General features: G+C 42.9%; 1 protein-coding gene across 1 annotated transcript in view; it reads right to left on the reverse strand.

Annotated features, from left to right (window-relative positions):
• LOC147435652 (trigger factor type chaperone family protein) overlaps nt 1-1380 on the reverse strand; it is a 36115-nt gene extending 34735 nt beyond the window's left edge. Inside the window, exon 1 of the mRNA XM_086488648.1 lies at nt 1067-1380. Within this exon, the coding sequence (XP_086344774.1) occupies nt 1067-1336 (270 nt within the window). The 5' untranslated portion in view covers nt 1337-1380. The remainder of the gene's footprint in view (nt 1-1066) is intronic.
• Between the last annotated feature and the right edge of the window lie 19749 nt (nt 1381-21129).

Below are 21129 nucleotides of genomic sequence, written 5' to 3' on the forward strand. Positions count from 1 at the left end.
AGAGAAGAGGGAGATGTGTAAGCAAATCGTCACGCTTCATGAGATAAGGGAGAAGGCAAGCTTTCTTTGGAGGGCATGGTCATTCATCCCTGTATACCAATTTCTATAACCAGTGGATGGTGTGAATGCGATTACTTTAATCCTTCATGAGTTATGACCTTTCCTAAATTCCTACATGTCTGTGTTGTGACACATTTTTTGTAGCTTCCCTTGGAAGCTTGAGCTCTCATATCTCCATTATTCTCTTTTAGTAATAAGCACTTTTTAACTCTCTTTTTAGAGTCCTTTTCATCTATCCCTCACAATACTTGTTCGCCATTGGTCTCTTGCTTGTATTTAGCCTTGAATGAATACTACCACCCACTTAGGGCCGCATACTGCCCGACTCGTCGACGGCGCCTCGTGGAGCGACATGGTTTGAGCTCGAGGGGGCTCTCACCCTCTCCAACGCTCCTTCCAGAGGACTTGCGCCCAATCCGTCACAGAGGATGCCTCTCCAGATTACAATTCGCATGACAAGGCCCCGCGATTCTCAAGCTGGGCTCTTTCCGGTTCGCTGGCCACTACTAGGAAAACCCTGGTTAGTTTCTTTTGCTCCGCTTATTGATTTGCCTAAACTCAATGGATAGCCTTGCCTGATCAGAGACTCGTGCATTCGTTTACCACTAACTTAGCGACGCAGATTGAAAAATATATACATGAGCTTCGCAAACTTTGTTTAAGCATTGATAAGTCTTGAAAATGTACTTTTAAGGGATATTCGCATCTTACAGCAATTTAGGCAAAGATTGAGTTCACTGAATGAATCTCCCCAAGGAGTCAACCTCAATGCCGTAGCCTCTACTCCAAATGCTTGACATGAAAAACCCCTAAGACTTCCCTACGTCACCATAAGGATAATTTCAATAGACCATGATCCCTCCTTTCAGCTCCAATTCATAAGTGCTGCAATACCTCGTGCTAACCTGTAGCCCTAGACTTGCTTTCACAGAAGGGTTTTCTTCTAATATATCGTATTGATGAACTGATATTAAAATTTGAAACTCAGAAACAGAAAAATGCTTACTCTAGAGTTGGGCTCAAAGGATTCAGAAACTTCAACTGCATCTGCGACAGTGGAAGCACTGGGAAGCAAGAGCTGGACGGCATGCGGAGGCGCACAAACACTATAAATGCCAATGCTTTTCCCGCAGTAGCTGTTGGTTAGAAGGAGCCGGGAAGGGCATGCAAAGCTCTCAGCGAAGCTCAAGCGGAGCCTGCTAGGAAGCGGGTGCAAACGAGCTGCTGCAGAGACCCGTGACACTGCCCCCGCGTGAACAGCAGGCAATGCCTCCATAGCCACAATCCACAGCTCCCTACGATTTTTTTACGGGAAGTGAAGGGCCGTTTTCCCTTATCTTCCCGTCTCAACGTATCCACGTGTCATTCTTCAATGAAGATGAGAAGGCTTTAATCTTTTTACTGATAGGCTCCTACTGATAAGCATGTATTTGTGGTACATATTGGACATACTCGTAGGTTCTTTATTATATTCATTTAGTGGCTAGATTCCTCCCAAATGAACCCTCAGTACTTCAGTTTGTCATTCACTGCGGCAAACAAAAGGCCATGCATCAGATTCGAACACCCACCATTCAAAGGTTCACTCCTGCAACCTTCGATCTATGCAACCTTCAATCTACACCAACTAAGCTTCACCACTTGATTGTTAATGGAGAGCGTTCAGGTTTCATTAAAAAAAAATTGTTGTTTGCTTCTCCTCGTCCACCTCTCCACACCCTGATCTGCCGCCTCGTACACGGCCTACTGCTTCATCCCTGTCCTCGTCCCTGCCTCCACCTTGTGCTTTGTCCCTCCCTTCCTGCTTCGTGCGACGCTGCATCTGAAAAGTTTCGTCTGTTTTTCTCTTTTTTTGAAATCGTTAGGACATATTGGGAGACATGAAATAAAATCCAATAATCAAAAGATGCTTCGAATCTCCAAGGCGGAGGCACATTGAATGGTGCGAGTGCAGACAGGCCTGCTTCGTGACAAAGATAGATAGAGAGCCCCCCCCCCCCCCCCCCCCCCCCCGCCCGGCCCTCCTCGTGGCCATACGCCTGCAGCTCATCTTTCCTCCCCTCCTCGTACTGATCCTCACAAAAGGAGCCCCTCAGCCCCACCTCGTGCACCCTCCCCTCAGCCCCACCTGCGTGCAAAGTCACAGCGCGAGAGCGAGAGAGAGAGAGAGAGAGAGACCCTCTCTGCCTGCGTGAGAGAGAGGGCTGCAGTGGCTTCCAGGGCTTCCAGAGGCGCTACCGAGAGAGAGAGAGAGAGAGAGAGAGAGAGAGAGAGAGAGAGAGAGAGAGAGAGAGAATCTCTTGAGTGACAGGCGGCTGGCCTGTAGCACAGCACTAGGGAGAGAGAGAGAGGGCTCTGTCGAGCTACCTCGCAAGGCGAGAGAGCGAGAGAGCAGCACGTCTAGGCTGCAGTCGTGGACGACACAGACGAAGGGGAGATCGATGAAAAGGGCAAGAGAGGGGCATGCCCTGCACGTGGCCCCTCTTCCCTCCCTCACCCTTCACATTCTTATCTACCTCTCTCCTTCCCTTTTGCAGTTGGAGGAGCTAAGGTAATTGTGCAAAATGAAGATTCCTGTGTATCAAAAATGGGAGTGAAAAAGAGGACTATGATACCCCTGCCACTTGACCGAGGTGTTGGAGTTTAGGTGTGGTAGGTATCCTATGAGGGATAGAGAATTGATCACTCGTGACCCTTTCATGATTGTGCAAAGAGCCACTCTCCAGCCAACACGTGTATAGCCCTATCTACTTGAGGACCTCTCACGTTGTATTAAAACTATGCTTCAACAGTTGCACCTATGTCAGTAATCACCTTGCTCCAATGCACTCAGTCTCAAGGTGTTGTGTGCCCTTTCTCTTCTCAGGCATGCCCGCTAGGACGAGGGCTAGATCTCTTCCCATACATCTCTCGCCCTTTCTCTTCTCAAGCACGCCCAATGGTTACTTATGCGAGCATGTAACCCGGTTGCGCACTGTGCATACACTCTCGCCCTCTGCTTTTTGCACTCAACGCCCATGCAAGAGACAGCCTGATCATGCCCACACCACAACACGGCATACTTACCCATGCAAGGATTATAAAGAAGATGATTGACAGCATGGAGCAAGTAAATGGCAACATCCACGGGCCCTGAGCGGCAATGAAGAGCAGACAATTGTAGTAAACCGAGGGTCAGCTAGGATCTGCGTAGGGTGGTCCTTTGCTTGCTCGTGGGTGGAATGACTGCATTCTTTCACGTCACATGACTGCTCTGCATCAAGCCAAACCCCTCCTTCCTCATCCAACCACACCCCCCGTTCCTCCATCACAACTGCATCAACAAACGCAGGTGGGTTGCGGTAAAGGGATGCTTGGGGGAAATGTAAGCTTGATGTGAGGTGAATTGCTTTGCTGAAAACTGAGAACATCCTCGCGTGATTTACTGTGAAACATTCATTTCAAAGCTGAAATTTCTTCCAAGTGCTTGCCAACAATCAACATGTCATCCACATGCTGAAGGATCATCCAATTGCCATCCTTAGCCTTCTTTGTATATAGACAGTGATCGAACTCACTACGTTTGTAGCCTTGAGAAAGCATAAACTTGTGGAACTTATGGTACCATGCCCTTGGTGATTGTTTTAAGACATAAAGACTCTTTAACAACTGGCATACCAAATCTTCCTTGCCTTTCTCAACAAACCCTTCTGGCTGGTGCATGTAAATTTCCACATCTAAATCACCATGCAAGAACGCTGTCTTGACATCCATTTGGTGCAACACCAAATCTAATATGGCAACCTATGCAAGAAAGCATCTCAATGTAGTCATCTTAACCACCGGAGAGAAGACTTCATCAAAGTCAATTCCCTGTTCTTGCTTAAAGCCCTTGGCAACAAGCCTTGCTTTGTACTTTGGCTGACTATCATGAGCGGTGATCTTATACCTGTAAACCCATTTACAAGGTAGAGCCTTTTTGCCCTGTGGTAATTTAACTAGCTTCCATGTCTGGTTTTTATGCAGAGCTATCATCTCTGACTGCATGGCCAATTGCCAATTCCCGGAGTCCTTCATTTGCACTGCTTCCTTGTAACATGAAGGCTCATTGCAATCAGTCAACATGACATAGTTCATAGATGGAACAAACCTATCAGGAGGTCGCGTGATACGTCCAGATCTACGCACAATAGGTGGCTCGGGCTCAGCCACAACCTGTGGTTCCACTCTATCTTGTCCTTTCTCCTCTTGAGCCCTGACATTTTGTCTTGCACGTGCAGGCCCATCTTCTTGGAAGACAACTCTTCTAATCTTCTCAACCCTCTCTGGTTTAGAATGATATTTGGCTTCATTAAAGTGAACATCATTGCTATGGATAACCTTTATGGATTCAGGATCCCAAAGTCTGTACCCCATCTCACGAGAATTACCATAGCCTAGAAAGATGCACTTTCTACTCTTTGGCTCAAGTTTGTTCCTAAATTCCTTTGGAACATGAGTATATGCCTCACAGCCAAAGACTCTGAGATGCTTGTATGAGGGCATTTTGCCTGACCATACCCTCTCTGCCATTGAATCCTTCTGCAAAACCTTGATAGGAGATCTATTTATAAGATGAACACTTGTTGATACAGCTTCAGCCCAAAACCCATTTGGCAGTTGTGCATTAGACAACATACTTCTGACCTTCTCTTGTATGGTCCTATTCATCCTCTCAGCAACACCATTTTGAGGAGGATTGTAAGGAGCAGTAAGTTCACGTTTTATACCTTTTGACTCACAAAAGCCCTGAAAGGCCTTTGAAACATACTCTCCACCATTGTTAGTGCGTAAGCATTTAAGCTTCTTGCCACTCTGATTCTCCACAAGTGTCACAAACGTTTTGAAAACACTAAACGCTTCATCCTTGTGCTTGAGAAAGTAAACCCATACTTTCCTCGAGTAATCATCTATAAATGTCATAAAGTAAGAGGCTCCCCCTAGAGATAGGTTAGGCATAGGTCCACACAAATCACTATGAACAAGTGCCAACTGTGTATCTCTTCTACTGCTTCTATGCTTATGTGGCTGCTGTGTTTGCTTACCATACAGACAATGTTCACAGAATTCAAAATCATTAAATGACAAGCAAGGCAAATAACCAGAACGAGACAAGATTTCCATTCCCTTCTTGGACATATGTCCTAACCGGCTATGCCACAAAGAAACGTTCGGCTGCTCGGTTACATTGATTACATTTTTAGAGACATCTGATACATAAATCATGTAAAGTCCTCCAGACTTTACTCCATGTGCTACTGTCATAGAACCCTTGGATATCTTCCACATGTTCTGTCCAAAAGTGGTGTACGTGCCAGCATCATCAAGTAAACCTGTGCTGATCAAGCTCTTTGTAATTGCGGGAACATGTCTCACATTCTTCAGCGTGAAAGAAGAGCCATTCTGAAACTTCAATTGAACATCTCCAACACCTAAGATCTCACATGTGTGCCCATTGCCTAGCCGAACATGATCTTTAGTGGTCACATAAGAGGTAAACCACTCCTTGTTTGGAGACACATGAAGTGATGCCCCTGAGTCTATAATCCAATCACTCAGTGCATTTCCATCAGATGCTGTAAGAAGAGCTGAGTCCATTGTATTTTTCAAGAAGTAGATATCTCCTGACACTAGACTGTCATCCTCTGCAACAACAGTGTTTGTCACATTTATTTCTTGAATCTTCACTGAGGACTTGTTCTTCTCACCATGGTCTTCTGCTTTCTCTTTGCCTTTTTCTGCTTTCCATTCTCTGTAGTCTCTTTTCATGTGACCCTTCTTGCCACAATGGTAGCATTCTATGTCACTCTTGCCTTTAGCACTGCGGGACTTGCTACGAGACTGATCCCTCTTTCCACCTTTGTACTTTTCTTTGGTCCTTCCCCTCACAACTAAGGCTGTTCCTTTGCCTTTGTCCATTGTCTTTCTGTTGGTTTCTTCAGTAAGCATACTGCCTTCTACACCTGCCATGGTCAAACCATCTGGAGGTGCATAATTACTCAAAGCTGTGCGAAAAGTGTCCCAACTTTCCGGCAATGTGATCAACAGGAACATAGCTCTAACAGGTTCATCAAACTTGACACCTTGAGCTGACAACTGACTGTAGATGGTGTTCAATTCATTCAGATGATTGGACATAGGGGTCCCTTCTTTCATCTTCAAGTCAACAAGCTTCTTAAGCCAGTATACCTGTGAAGCTGCACTCTGCTTCTCATAAAGATCACTCAGCTTTGTCCATGCTTGATAAGCCGACATCTCGTCTGCTACATTGAAGTAAACGCTTTCTGCCAAAGTCAGCATAATGGTAGAAAGTGCCAATTCATCCATTTCGCTCCATTCATCTTCGTCCATATCTTCTGGTTTTATCCCCTTCAGCTTTATAGGTTTTATCTGCTTCTTTTGTATCAACACGTGCCAAATCTGCTTCTTCCACAATGGGAAATTGGTTCCATCCAGCTTCTTGATATTGTAAAGAGCAGTGTCCTGTGATCCAGCCATAACTACGCTTCACAGTAGTTTACTTTCCTGGGAAAAATTCGGCAGAGTTTCCCCTGTAAACTGTCCTCTGAACCAATATCAACCTATCAAATGAACCAAGAAAGCTTCAGATTCTGCAAAAATTTCGGCAGAGTCTCCTTTGTAAAATGGCTCTGGTGTACTAAAAAACAGACCAAAAACAGCTCAAAAAACCATTGTCTCTCTAACACTGTAAGCTGTGGGTAAACCTGTCCTGCACCTGTACTGTCTCTCACTGTCCTGTCAGTGTCCTGTAAGCATAGACTGCGACAATGCCTCAACGGCAGTAAAGCAAAGATGCAATCCCAACTGTCTAACTCACAGTTAATACATCCTAGCTGCCTATCTAAGGGTGCTCAATGGATCGCTCCAAGACCTGTATCACAGAAAGGATCTCAACATTCGAGAATCCACCAGCTCAATAAAACCTCACTCGAACCTCAACAAAGGCTGCAGTAAATCTGACAGTACATAGACTTCCCACAAAGTCATACATCCACAAATTTCCCACTATATGTTGTAACCGCTGCGGCGGTTGTTTGCTGCGTGACTCACAGCCAGCAAACCCTCAACAGACATACATCATCTCTGACAATACATCCCATGTGGAAGTACCTACAATGTCAGGATGAAATCTGGAATATCAAGCAGCAAACACAAGCTACCTGATGAACTAGTGGATGTTGCCTACAATCTGTGTGTAGATGCGCCCGTGTCGTATGTGACACGCCTCCAAGAATTGTAAGCCGTCCTTCGTTGTGTAGATAGCCACAAATCAGCACTTGCAGTCGTAGGCCGAAACCCCAAATTTGCAGAGTCGGATCTGCACCCGCCAAGACCATGTAGTCGAAAATGGCTTGCGCAGATCTTTGTCGAAGCCGAACGGTGGCCGAGATGACCTCAGAATGAAATTCTGAGAACACCAGGCCCTTCGGGTTCTCCCACAGGAATTGGGGCCGTGTCTTCGCCTGTCGAATCTCACTCCAATCTAAGCAGGTGACTCTAGCTACCTGCAAATGCTGCCCCGAGCCTCGATCTGAGGTCTGATACCAGTTGAAGGAGTACGAGCGGAAGTGCGACGCGAGAGAGAGTGCGAGAAGAAGAGCACGACGATATGGTGAACTCGCTCTACTGTAATGTGTAGAGCATAGTGAGTTCTTATTAGGTTTTAACAAAAGAATATGTGTACATACTTGGCGGCCCGCCCACTTGCCTGGGCGACCACATTGGGCTTTATACCCCAACATTGTATTCTCCACCAATGTAATGTGATTGCAGGGCATTCCCTCGAATTGAACAGCTGATGCATCCAAAGGCCATATGCCGGTTGCTTGGAATCCAGCCTTGATATTAGATTTTGTGAAAGAAGATTTGATTGCCTTTGCCACAATAGTTGCAAGTTCGATCTTTGGTGCTTGTCTTGATGAAGCTTTTTGTTGCCATATGTCCCTCTCTTTTCGAAATTGAACCTTTAATGACTTGAAGACACCAACATCTAAAGGCTGAAGCTTATGGGATGTATGTGCTGGTAATGTGATAATGTCGATTCCCATATCATTAGCCTTCTCTAACAACATCGAGGGTAACATGACTTCCATGCCCGTCTAGGATGAGAAGATGTCTACTGGACTTACCCACAGTTTCAGTAATGCTCTCGTCAAAATGTTGCAGCCATGCATAAAAGAGCTCTCCAGTCACCCATGCCTTCTTTTGTGCTGCCATCATAGCCCCAGGTTCACAATGTTGAATGTAATTACCTGCAACACGACTTCCTTTAAATATGTAATAGGAGGGAGCTGCATCTCCTGCAGCATTCACACAACATAACACAGTCATCCACTCGGGTGAATCGCAAGTAACCCCATAGACCGCCTTTGCCCCTATCCTTGCAAGGGCCTTCATCCCTTTGTCCCTTGAGCCCTGAAATTTGTTCTCTGCATAGATATTTTGAAGGTTGACGTGAAATGATATTATGATCTCTAGCCGCAACACGAGGTTAGGATGTCTTCTTCGAAACACATCCCACCAGCTCTTTCAAGGATCCCGTTGGAGAACATTATATGCCTGGTTTGGCATATTTCAACAACTTTTAGGTTCACATCAAGAACTGATACACCATGGCCTGATTCACACTTCAAGAAAAATCCATTGCAAGAGTGCTTCTTCTTCTCAAGAACTTAATTGAGTTGGCGGGCCTTTTTTCTTTTTTTGAGTCTTGCCTTCCTCCCAGTTTGTTATAGTAGATCTGCTGATTCCAAATTGCAAAGAGCATTTCCTTAATGAAAGACCCTCTTCTCAGGCTTGCAATGCTCTTTCCATGTCCTTTTCTGTGCAAGTTGAAACTATGCATCGATTTGGCTTCTTAATGGGTTTGGCTGGTTCTACCTCATCTTCTTGGGTGACTTGACATGGGCTCTCAATAAGTGTCGGTTGTGTGTGGGTATTTGATGCTGCCCTTGTATGTAGAAAATTTGGCTTGGCTTGCTTAACCAACGGTGGTTGTTTGTTCGTAATGTGATCTTGCCTATTTGCTGCTTTAGGTGTTGAAGTTAGGGTTGCACGATGGCTTCTTGGATACTCTTTTGGTGAAGTCTGAAAGGCATTGTTGTGGGGCCCTGACATTTGGCCTCTCTCCCTTGTCGGTGATGCAATGTGGATACTGTTTCTTGCAAGGGTGAAACTCACTCTTTTCTTACACTTGTTTGGTGATGTGATTTTAGGAAACTGTTGAAAATGGTATGCATGTAGATTGCTGCTTTTGGATGACGTTGGTGTTGGGTTTGCTTGCTTTCTCTTGCCCATTTTGGATATGCAATTTGACAAAACTTACTGTTAAGCATACATGAGGCATATAATTATTACTAAAAACAGATGTATAAATAGAAAGCCTTGATGAATGATCTGAACAAAGAGTACTTACCACTGTTTTACGTCAAGACAGTGTTAGTCCGATGTATTCTCCAGAAGTTTGGAATACTCTTTTACTGAAAATTTCCCTTGTGAAGCGGGCCTTGGAAAATCTTGTTGCAGGTCTTCAATTGGTTGTTGATGTGTAATTGAAATGGGAAGTTTGGGAGAAATAAATGGGGCTTTGCTGCGAGTGTTCTTGCACGTAAACATAGGTAAGACGTGGACTTTACCACAACAACAAACTCTTCCGCCGTTCTTATGCAAAAGTAGAGATGTGCATAGAAGTCCTTCTAATTGTGGATGCCTGTCTATCAAACAAGCTTTGCATTCACATGCGCACTTGAAGCCATAAGGAGATCTTTTGCATTGCTATTGATGCATCGTGTATGACTGTGTTATTGAAAACTAGTTATGTGATTTGTGTCGTTGAGAAAGAGGAAGTAAGCTGTCTTCAGGGTGATGTATAGAGAGTTGGATGTGTAGAGGATTGCGCAGGTTTGCTGGGCATGTCAAGAGTTTGGGTGGCTTGATTGCTTATGTTTTTTGAACGTGACGGATTCTATAAATCATTTATCTATTTGTTTATATTCTGTATTGTTGAGACCATCTTGCTGATGAGCATGTGTATTGATCTGCAGGGTGTACAATCATGGAGCAGATCGTGGACCTTGAGTAGAAGGGAAGGGCGCCAAAGTATCATAGTCCGTGTGCATTTAAGAGCCCATCGTGGGTTGGTTGTGAATTATGGTTTGCCTTTTGATGGGCAATATTGTAACCTATATCGAGACTGGTACCTGCACATGCTTGCCTATGTGCATGAGTGCGTGCCAAAAGAGGCGGACTATCTCTACCTCTCACTCGCTCGTTATTTCTCTCTCTCTCTATCTTTGAAACCGGCTCTTCACACTCTTGTCCAAGTGTATGAACACACCCTTGCACACACTCTTCTTTAAAAAGAAAAAGGCTTAAATTCTCTGCTTACTATCAAAAACCTGTGTTAATGTGTGTGTGTGCATCACACACACATTTTCTTTCTTGTTTGATTTGTTGCCTTGTTGAAGCCTTTTACTTTGTTAGGAAATGGCTTCCAAGCTTTTTAAAAGCCTAAGGTTAACTTCCAGGCAAAAAAAAATCTCCAACTTTCATTTCTGTATAGACATACCTCCAAAAAAATCCCCCTTTTGCTTCCATGCTAACTTTTCCTTTTGCACACACATTTTCTTTCTTGCTTGATTTGTTGCTTTGTTGAAGCCTTTTACTTTGTTAGGAAATGGCTTCCAGGCTTTTCAAAAGCCTAAGGTAAACTTCAAGGCAAAAAAAAATCTCCATCTTTCATTTATGTGTGGAGACATACATACCTCCAAAAATTTCCCTTTTGCTTCCAAGATTACTTTCGTTTTTGCTTCCAAGCTCACAATCCTTAAGCTTATCCAAAATCGAACATTGAAGTTCAATTTCAAAGCAAAAGGCAAAGCTTTGTTTTCTGTTTTTGCATAGAGATGCCATGGCTTCTCTAAAACATTCCCCCTTCTCCTTGAGAGGGCACGATCTCGTCCGATCCGTGCGAGATCTACCCCGAATCACTCCAATCCAATGTTGCGAAGCGTCGAGCTTCTTTCAAGCTCCCTTGCCACTAAGAGACCGCCGTCATCGCCTAGTTGCAATTGTTGGAATTAGGGTTGCAGAGAAAGGCACACGGCTTGGAGAAGACGAAGGAAGCTCAAGGCACACAATAGAGAGTGTGTTACTTAGTATGCAATGGAAAGATAGATAGCCCTAGAGTGATGGACGTATATACAATGCTCGGGGGAAAAAACCTCCAAAGAGGAAAAAAATGCCCCGACGGTCTTATTGTGTTCACACACATCACTACCACATGCATATGGTAACAACTGTAAGATGTTGACCTTTGACCAAATGGATTTACGCCATTCATAGCCAAACCTAGGCGCAAATTTTGAGCTTCCCTGGCAAAATCCGACCATGTTTCATCTATATGTTTCCAGGCTGCACAATCTGCAGGAATCCGTAGCACACCATCCGAAGATTTATTCTCCTCATGCCATGATGCTAGGGCGGCCATGGACTTACATTCAAATAAATACTTGATGCGAGGAAGCAAAGGAAAATATCGCAAAACCTTTTGTGGAATTTTTGTTCTGCATGTGGAGATCTACTCGATATCTCTCGGAATCACATTTCAAACACTTCTCCATGTCTATGTATTCCCCTCTGAAAAGAATGCAGTTGTTAGGACAAGCGTGGATCGAATTGTAATCCATCCCTAAGTTGCGCAAGATCTTTCTTACTTCCTCTCTGGAATCTGACATCACATTATCAGCTGGCAGTATGTGCTCTTTGAGCAATCTACACAGCGAAAAAAAACAGTGCAATTGTGTAAAAAACTATCAGATCATTATACATCTAGAGTTTTTTATTAAAGTAAACACATTGTAATAGATCACCTGAAAAGCGGTGTGACGCTAGTGTCACTCCATCCAAACTTTGTTTGCATGTTGAGAAGAACCAGGAGCGCCTTCAATCTAAACACACGTTCTCCATCATACAACGGCGTATCGGCCTCACTTTTCATATCATCATAGATAAACCTTTCTGAATCCATGATCGTCTCGATCATTTCATCGATCTCGAGCTGAAACATTGCCTTGTTGGGAATGTAGTCTGCATGATCATCCCCTGAGCTATCAAAGGCTACATCTTGTGGCCTCACATATGCTGCTTGACCAAAGCGCCTGCGAACACGTCTATTGGGTTGCAAGATTGCTGACTGTTGGCCAGCATCAGAGTCCGACGAGTTATAATTGGCAACAACTCGATCTATAATAGATGGATCGAACTCGCCAAATTTGTGAACGTGCTGCAAAGAAACACGTCTTGTCCGTCGCACATCATGCTTGCATTGATTACAAGGACATAAGATCCTCGTTGAGAGAGATAGGTGTTTCGGTTGGACGGCCCCACATCCTCATCACTACTCATAATGAGGGTGAAAACCTTATAACTTGGACATAAATTTAATCTTCTATTGGCATCCTCCGTCTTTTATCTGTGTGTGTGTGTGTGTGTGTGTTCACACTGGAAACTACCTCACATTCTCTAGTCATGTCCAATCCCCGCACAGCTTGGTCTAGAGGTGCACGGAGATTAGAACCACCGGGTTATAATCTCGTCTTTATTGGTCAATGCCTATATTTGTTGGTACAAGAAATCTACACACCCACGTCTATATGATAGTGCATGTAGTGGACAAAACCCCTTTGCCTCTTCTCTAGCTATAACATTTCACAGCATCTTAACATCTTTTCACAATAGATCTTTGTCTGTAGCATGCAGGAACACCATTCTTGCAATGTAGCTAATGCCTACTCAAAGCACTTAATTCTTACTCTAGATTTGACGAGATGTGTAGTGTGTGTGTGTGTGTGTATGACCCTTGGAATCGTCATCTTGCATCACTAATTTCCGTGTAGGCTCAATTTTCTCTTCCATTGGCTGATCATGACGGCTTATTGTATGGCAGCAGCAGTCGAACATGCAGGTGGAATTGCTGGTCTGCATGGACTGTCGAGGTTGTGAGCGCAGAAAATTAAAGTGTGTGTGGGTTTATTTTTTGCCCACGTTTCAAAGGAGTCCTATAAATGGTAAACATTGTCTCTTTTTTGGCCAATTGTGTCCCCCATGTGTGTCCCATTAAAGGGCCCTGGATTATTATTGGCCGCCTTAACCTACGCGGTTCATTCACGTAGCAGTTGTTAACGCAAGGGCATGGTGGGATTCTCAACCTCACCGCAATGTGGTGGCAACATGAGGATATGATCACGCCCTCAAAGAAGTGCATTGCTCATTTCTGTTAAAGAGCTTGGGGGTGTCAAGTTGTTTTCATGATCAAAGAGAGTGGGTCACCATTGGTGTCCTAATCACACGATCAACTCACATTTGGACCACAATGCCGTCAAGGAAGGCATGGGACTATTCGACATCATATTGGGCTAGGTTTTCTCTTGTAACATATAAAAGGTAACATTTCCAATGTGCCTAGATGCTGATACATGGTCGTATTCTCCCATAATCATTACTAACATAATGTTATATGTAAAAAGAATTCTCTTTAGTTTTTGTAATAATTTTCCTTTTCTATCCTCGTCTACAATCTGTCTACCAAAAGCCCATGCCGTGATCTACATGGAGAAGAACCGTGTATGGTTAGGAAAATGATTTTCCCCAAAAATTAAGGGGGGGGGAGAGAGAGAGAGAGAGAGAGAGAGAGAGAGAGAGAGAGAGAGAGAGAGAACATGAATTTTTAAATTTATAGATGTCAAAAAATACTTTAGATTTCTCCACTTTTAACAAAAATGTAGTGCTTTGTAGGGAAAGAGAGTACAAAGGTGAAGAGCAAACTTGGCGTTGCTCACAAAGAGAGAGAGAGAGAGAGAGAGAGAGAGAGAGAGAGAGAGAGAGAGAGAGAGAGAGAGAGAGAGAGAGAGAGAGAGAGAGAGAGAGAGAGAGAGAGAGAGATCCACGAGCCAATGACAGCTTTGTAAGGAACTTTTCTATCTAAACCTTCAACTTCTTTAGGCCAAACTCCAATTCTAATTTTGTCTGTCATGCCAAATCTGGGAGATAATGTATGAGATTCTCTTTATCAAGGATAAGATATGTAACCCTACAAAGGTTGGTATGCCTACTGGTTATTTGTGTGTGCTCTTCTTCGTTGGTGACTCCTTTGTTCTTGCATCAAGGTGATCAAAGTTGCATTTGCCACTGTTAGCTTTTGTGCGTTGTGTAAATCATTATACTGCTTCTACTTGATACATGACTTAATTAAAGCCTGACAACCCCCAGTTAATTCCCCAAGTTAGTAATTTGCATCAAAAGCGCTTTATCGGTCATTATTCATCATTGATGAGCTATTCGTGCCCAAAACTCATATACATGATGTACAAGGTATGTAGGTGGCTATCATGGCTTCAAATTTGAAAAAATAGAGTCTTTGGCTAGGGATTAGATTTTTTAAATTTTATTTTTTATTTTTTGAAACCCTTAGCTTGTATTCTCTATTCATAGCCTCCTGAAAAAATTTGGCTTGATTTGGACTTGTATTTGGCACTTTTTGGACTTTAGTCTTGAAAATGACTAATGGGTCTCTCTGGCACCTTTTGGCTGTCACTTACATGTAGAACTAAAGATGATGACCAGAATTTGGCTTGACCCTTGGTTACTCTGGCAGACATCTATCAGGATAGATGACTGAACTGTCATGTCTGCCCCCTTTGCTCTTGTCAGTATTGTTAGTCCCTTTTGTTTGTTAGGCTTCATTAAGTCACATACAAGATAGAAGGTTACAGTATAAAGATCTACTTCCTGTATACGGCCTTGTAGTCACATGAAGTGTCTGATAGGCAACTTCAGACTTGATGGGTGCTTCCCTTTAGTTGTATCACCAACTTCCTTTGTCCTTGTAGGCCACCCCAGAGTTGGATGACCATTCTTAGTCATTTTTTGCTTCATGTTGTTGTTGAAGGCTGATCAACATTCTTTTCTTACCTTTGATATTACCCATTGTGTGTATGGTGTAACATTTAATGCACTAATAAATTGTGTGTAGTGGAAATTGATAACATAGTGAGCATTTCATTAAGAACAAGTTCCTAATGAGCATAGAGAGAGTAATTAATTGAGAAAGCAACATAGCAATTTACACCTAGCTAATTTGGCATTGACAATACTTGAAAAGAGAGAGAAATAGAAAAATTGACAACAGTTGAGGACCGGATTTACATGGAGCTGGTCCCCCCTCCATAAAAGCTTTGCATTATAGCTTCTCCTATCAAAGGAGACTTTTGTACAATACAATTCTTGTGTTCCTTGACAAAACTCATTGGTGCAATGAAGATGGAAGCTTCATGCACCAAATTTATGCTTGAAATCCACACCTAGTGTCCCTAGCCTCAGTCCCAAGACCTTACACACCTTCAAAAATGGTGAGAGCTAGCAGGGAATGAGGATAGATTGAGAGGAAGAAGAGGTATCTTACGAGAAAGAAGTATTCTCCTCACATAATCACTCTAATTGTGTTAGAGTAAAATGCAGCCCCTACTCTCATCTTGGTCGACCCCTCTTGCTAAATAATCATGCTGACCTCCCATTGGCTCCTGTAAAGCATAACCAATCACAAATTAGAAGCATAATTGATAGCCTTTTGACAAGTGTCCCCCTTTCCCCTTTTCTGAGAGCTTTAGGTATTTAAATAATTCATCTAAACTCTCATTGGACCTTTTTGTCTTTTGGCCAATAGGAATCAAGCAAGCCATTGGGTTGTTGGATGCTGATTGCACCCCTTGGTAGACTATCCAATAGTCTTCTAGGGAGCTTAATTTCTATTGGTTCATTTATCAAGCATTTTTTAATTGATTAGACTAAATTTACTCTAGCCTAATTCTCATTGGTTCACCTCTATGGCCATCCAATAGGATTTGAGGGAAGGTTGGGGGCAACTGGCCTAAGAGCTTGACATGTGTCCAGTATTCCCTTTGTGTAAAGGGGGAGCGTTGGAGTGTGTTTCTCTCTCTCATCCCCTACAATATGGGCTCGCCCCCTCCTTCCTAGGGATGTGGGAAGACTTTTTAGTCTTCCCATGACCATTCAATTCCCCTTGCTTTGGTCATGGTATTAAAAGTTTTAATTTTGGAACCTTAGCCTATGGAAGTCTTAATGGAGCTGAATCTTAGGTCTTTTAAGCCCCATTGAAGCACATTGCTCTTTTGCAGGCTGTCGCCCTTTGGATCCCTATTTTCCCTCCTTTGGATCCCGACAGAGACTGGTCTGGTAGCCTTACCAATATTCTAGCTTTTACTCCCCTAGTACTTCCCCTTATTAAATGACCAGTTTAACATGAGAAAATCATTTGGGAGTATTAGATATTAGTTTTTATGACATTACCTCTCTCTTGAAATCATAGTCGTCCTCGAATATGAGGTAGAGAAGATAAAGCCTAGTCATTAGTCCGTTTGCTAGCGGATAGAGGACCCCTATTTTACCCTACGACATCGTCCCAAAATGGATGACTAGTCCATTTGGTGCTTGAGAGCATTAGCTGTCGCAAGCATGTCTGCACATTAGTCCGTATCAATCTTCCATAGTAGAGTGACAAGCTCTACTTGGTGTTCAGGAGACGTCGTCTCCACAAACATGATCCTAAGCATGCATACTTATTAGAGTTTGTGCACAATAAAGAAAAAGAGAGTCTTATAAGACAGAAACTTTGTTCATTTATACATACTTACATTTGCTTACTCTAGGGAGTCATTGTAAGCATTGACAAGGTTTAGGTTATCCTTTAATTGTATGCCTTGCGTCCATCTAGCATCTTCAAAAGGATAATTTTTTAACGTTTATAAGATATCGTCGGATAGTCTTACTGCCTCCTGATACCTTGTCTTTGTGTCGGAGAATGGACTCGGGCTGCATCACCTCTTCTTGATCCTCGATCTCCGGTGGGTCTTCAATAGTTGCTTCTTGAGGTGGCTCTCCTTTGTAGGGCTTTAGTAGGCTCACGTGGAAAGCATTGTGTATGAGCCAATGGCTGGGCAACTTGAGTTGCTAGGCCATCTCATTGATTGGTCTAAGAATCTAGAAGGGACCATAGTACCTTTTTGCTAACTTAGCATAGTACTTTTGGTGTCCCCGTAGGATTCTTGCCCGTTGTGTGCCTTAATCGAGCCTTGGGAAACTTAAGCAAGACCCAATCATTTTGTTTAAAGGCTAGGTCTCTTCTGTGCTTATCAACAACATCCTTTTGCCTTTGCTGAGAGATGGATATAGCATCCTTAATCTTTTGGAAATATTCTTGCAGGTCTTGGCTATATTCATCTGCAAAACGAAGATCTTCCCATGTACCTGAGTAGCAAGGGAATTTTTGATCTTTCCTTTATCACCTCAAAAGGTGCTTTTCCCATGGAAGTATGTACATTGTTATTGTAAGCATACTCCACTAAGGGTAAGTACTTCTCCCATTGGGACTTTTGATCTACTTCTGTGACATAAGCTTTTAGTAGATCAAGAATGGTTAGGTTAGCTATTTTACTTTGGCCATCCGTTTGGGGATGATAGGCCGAAGAGAAGTTTAGCCTTGTTCCTAAATTCTCAAAGAGTCCATTACTGGTCATTCTAGGATCTCTATCCGACACTATGGACATTGGCAAGCCATGGTACGTGAAGATTTGTGATATAAAGAGGGTTGCCATTTGATGGGCTTTGATAGTTGACAAGTATGAAATGTGCTTGTTTGCTAAACATGTCTACTATCGTCCACTTTTCTGTATTCCCATGGATAGACTTGGGCAATCCAAAGATAAAATCCATGGATATGCTCTTCCACGGTGAATTAGGGATTGGCAAAGGTTGAAGCAATCTAGGTTGCTTCCCTCTATCAAAGTTCGTCTTTTGGCATACCACACATTTTTGCACATACTCTTATATGTTTGCTTTCATTGTAGGTCAGCAGAAATATGTTTCTATCCCTTAAAGGGTAGACTGAATCCCTCTATGTCCCGCATAAGGAGGAGCATGAGATTCATACATTACTTTCTACGTAGTGAGTTAGTAATGCATAGTCTATTGCCATAGAGAAGATAACCATCTTGTAGGGTAAATGGTTCTTCTTTCTTCCCTAGTGCAAGGGTTGAAATCACATCTCTAAAATTGGGATCAATAGCGTACTCATCTATCATAGAAGATAGATCATTGTGAGTTGCTATGGAAACTGCATTCACTCTCGGTCGTCTTGAGAGTGCATCAGCTACTTGATTATGCTTGCCAGCAATGTGAGCAATATGAAAATGAAATTGCAAAAGGAAGTTTGCCCACCTCATTTGTTTGTTGGAGACCTTGGTCTGCGTCATGAAGTACTTAAGGCTTTGGTGATCCGTCCACATAATAAAAGGAGTCCCCAATAAATAGTGCTTCCATGAGTCTAGAGCATGTAGAACTGCTAAGTGTTCCTTCTCATATATGCCTAGAGCTTGCTCACCAGGGTCGAGCCTTCGACTTTCATAGGCTGTGGCATGCCCTTCTTGAAGCAAAACAACTCCAAGGCAATCACCACAAGCGTTGCATTGGGCCTCAAATGGCTTTGAGAGATCCGATAGTGTAAGCACAGGTTGAGAGATAAGCTTCTCTTTAAGCTTTTCAAAAGCATTGTTCTCCTTGGTGGACCATATATACCTAACGTTTTTCTTTGTTAGGTCATGTAATGGTCCCTCTATTTGTGAGAACTTTTCTATGAAGCATCTATAGTATGTACACATACCAATAAACCTTCTTAGTTCATGTAGATTCCTTGGATTAGGCCATCCTTTTATTACCTCTAGCTTTGATGGATCCATTTGGATGCCATCTTGAGAGATAATGTGACCTAAATATTGAATCTCTTGTAAGAAAAATTCACTTTTCTTTCGATTAATGTAAAGTTTATTCTCTCCTAAAACTTGAAATATTACATGGAGCTGTTGCTTGTGTTCGTCTAGTGAATTAGAGTAGATGATTATATCATCAAAGAAAACTTGTAAAGGTTCAGTGAGGCCTGAATAGCTTCTCCATCAAGCGGTTAAATGTGGCTGGTGCATTGATCAAGCCAAAAGGCATGACAATGTACTCATAAAAACCAAACGTAGTGCGAAATGCGGTCTTTACAATGCCTTGATCAACTATCCTTATTTGATGGTATCCACTTTTTAGGTCAATCCTACTGAAGTAGGTCGACCCTTGTAGCTTATCAAATAGGTCTTCTACCCATGGAACGGGAAACCTATTCTTGATAGTGATCCTATTTAGTGCTCTACAGTCGACACGCATACGATATGTGCCGTCTTTCTTTTGCACTAATAACACGAGCGGAGATGAGCTAGGCCTAACCATGCCTTTCTCAACTAACTCATGCACTTGCTACATAATCTCCTCTTGTTGAGCTTGGGAAACTCTGTAAGGAGGTTTATAGGCGGTGAAATTCCTGGAAGAAGTTCAATTGCATGGTTGTCATTGCCTCGTTTGGGAGGTAGTTCACAAGGGATATCGTCAATAAAAAAAATCTTAAAACCCCTTGAGGAAATTGGATAACTCTAATTCCTTTTGATTATTTATATTTTCTTTGCTAAAGCATTAGGTTCATTTTGCGAATCTTTAACAAAAATCATGTACACGGAAATAGAGCTCTTTATTGACTTATTGACAGCTTGCTTATGTACAAGAGATATGATACTACCCAACTCCTTAGCATCTATGTACATATCTTTTTCCCTGAACCTAAAGTAGATTTGCCTTTCAGGGAATTTAACATTGGCAGCCATGCGATCAAACCATGGTTCCCCTAGGATTACATCATCGTGCTTGAGAGGAGAGATAAAGAAATCCTACTTGTCCACATAGCTTTGGACATGGAGCCTCAATTTCCCAATTAAGGGAGTGACCGAGGCTTCTTGCCCCTTGAAAGCACCATCAACAGGTAGGACATCTCCCATCTCATAGGCTTGGATGCCTAGCTTGGTGCCCAACTTTGTGGATATGAAATTGTGAGTAGAACCAAGTTCAAAGAGAATAAAAGCATCATGTTCTCTTACCTTTCCCCAAGCATGGCATAGAGGAGATCCTTTCTGATGAGCATCCTCTTCTTGAATTTCGACCAAGGTAGCTCTAGGAGGCTCATTACGTGTATTCTTGTGGGGGCAAGCACGATAGGCATGCCCTTGCTCCCCGCACTTGAAACAACGGTTATCTTTCCGAAAATGATCTAGCTCTTCAGGAGAGAGTTTATTTTGCCTTTATAAACTCCCTTCTCCTTAGCTTTGTTGTTGTTGGCGTTGCCTTTGGGAGAGTTTTGGACATTGTCCTTCCCCTTAGGCTCGTTACGGTCCTTGTTTTTCGTGGGCTTAAAATTTCTCTTAGCCCCTTGTTGGAAATTGATTTGTGAAGCCACCACGATATGGTGTATGACCATAGATATGGTGTGTGGCCTTTGGGAGTTAACATACTCCACCATATCCTCAATTAAACCTGCACAAAATTGTTGTTTTTGCTCTCCAAAATCCATCTTTTTGAAGACAGTGGCTTTGAGATGTAAATCCCAAAACTTGTTTACATATTTGTGAATAGATTTGTAGGGAGAGAGCGTCAAGCTTCGCCATTCGGTGAGTACTTTGTCTTTGGCATCGGTAGCCAAAAACTGCTTCATTATGGAAGCTCTTAAAGCTTTCCACGTTCGTGGAGCTTCACCGTTTGCTCGTAGGCTAAACCACCATTGCCTGGCGAACTTTTGAAAATGCATAGCTACATGACGTAGCTTAGAGGACTCCGTGAAGCCCTCATCTCCAAACGCCACATGAAATTGTTAGATAAAGGTCAAGACTTTGTCCGTAGCACCAAAAGTGCCATCGTAGGTAAGGAAAGAGATGTTCTTTCCTTCCTCTTTGAAATTTTTGAGCTTGGACAACCTCTTCCAGGCGGCATAGGATTTCCTTTGGCCTATTCTTTTAGGTGGTTCAAGAGTTGCACCATCACTTTCTTCAGAAGAGGAAGAGTATGAGGAGGATGGAGAAGAGGGTGACCTCTTTC

The sequence above is a fragment of the Adiantum capillus-veneris genome, chromosome 18 (assembly GCF_014529385.1).
Source record: "Adiantum capillus-veneris isolate H3 chromosome 18, ASM1452938v2, whole genome shotgun sequence".
Taxonomy (NCBI): Eukaryota; Viridiplantae; Streptophyta; class Polypodiopsida; order Polypodiales; family Pteridaceae; genus Adiantum; species Adiantum capillus-veneris.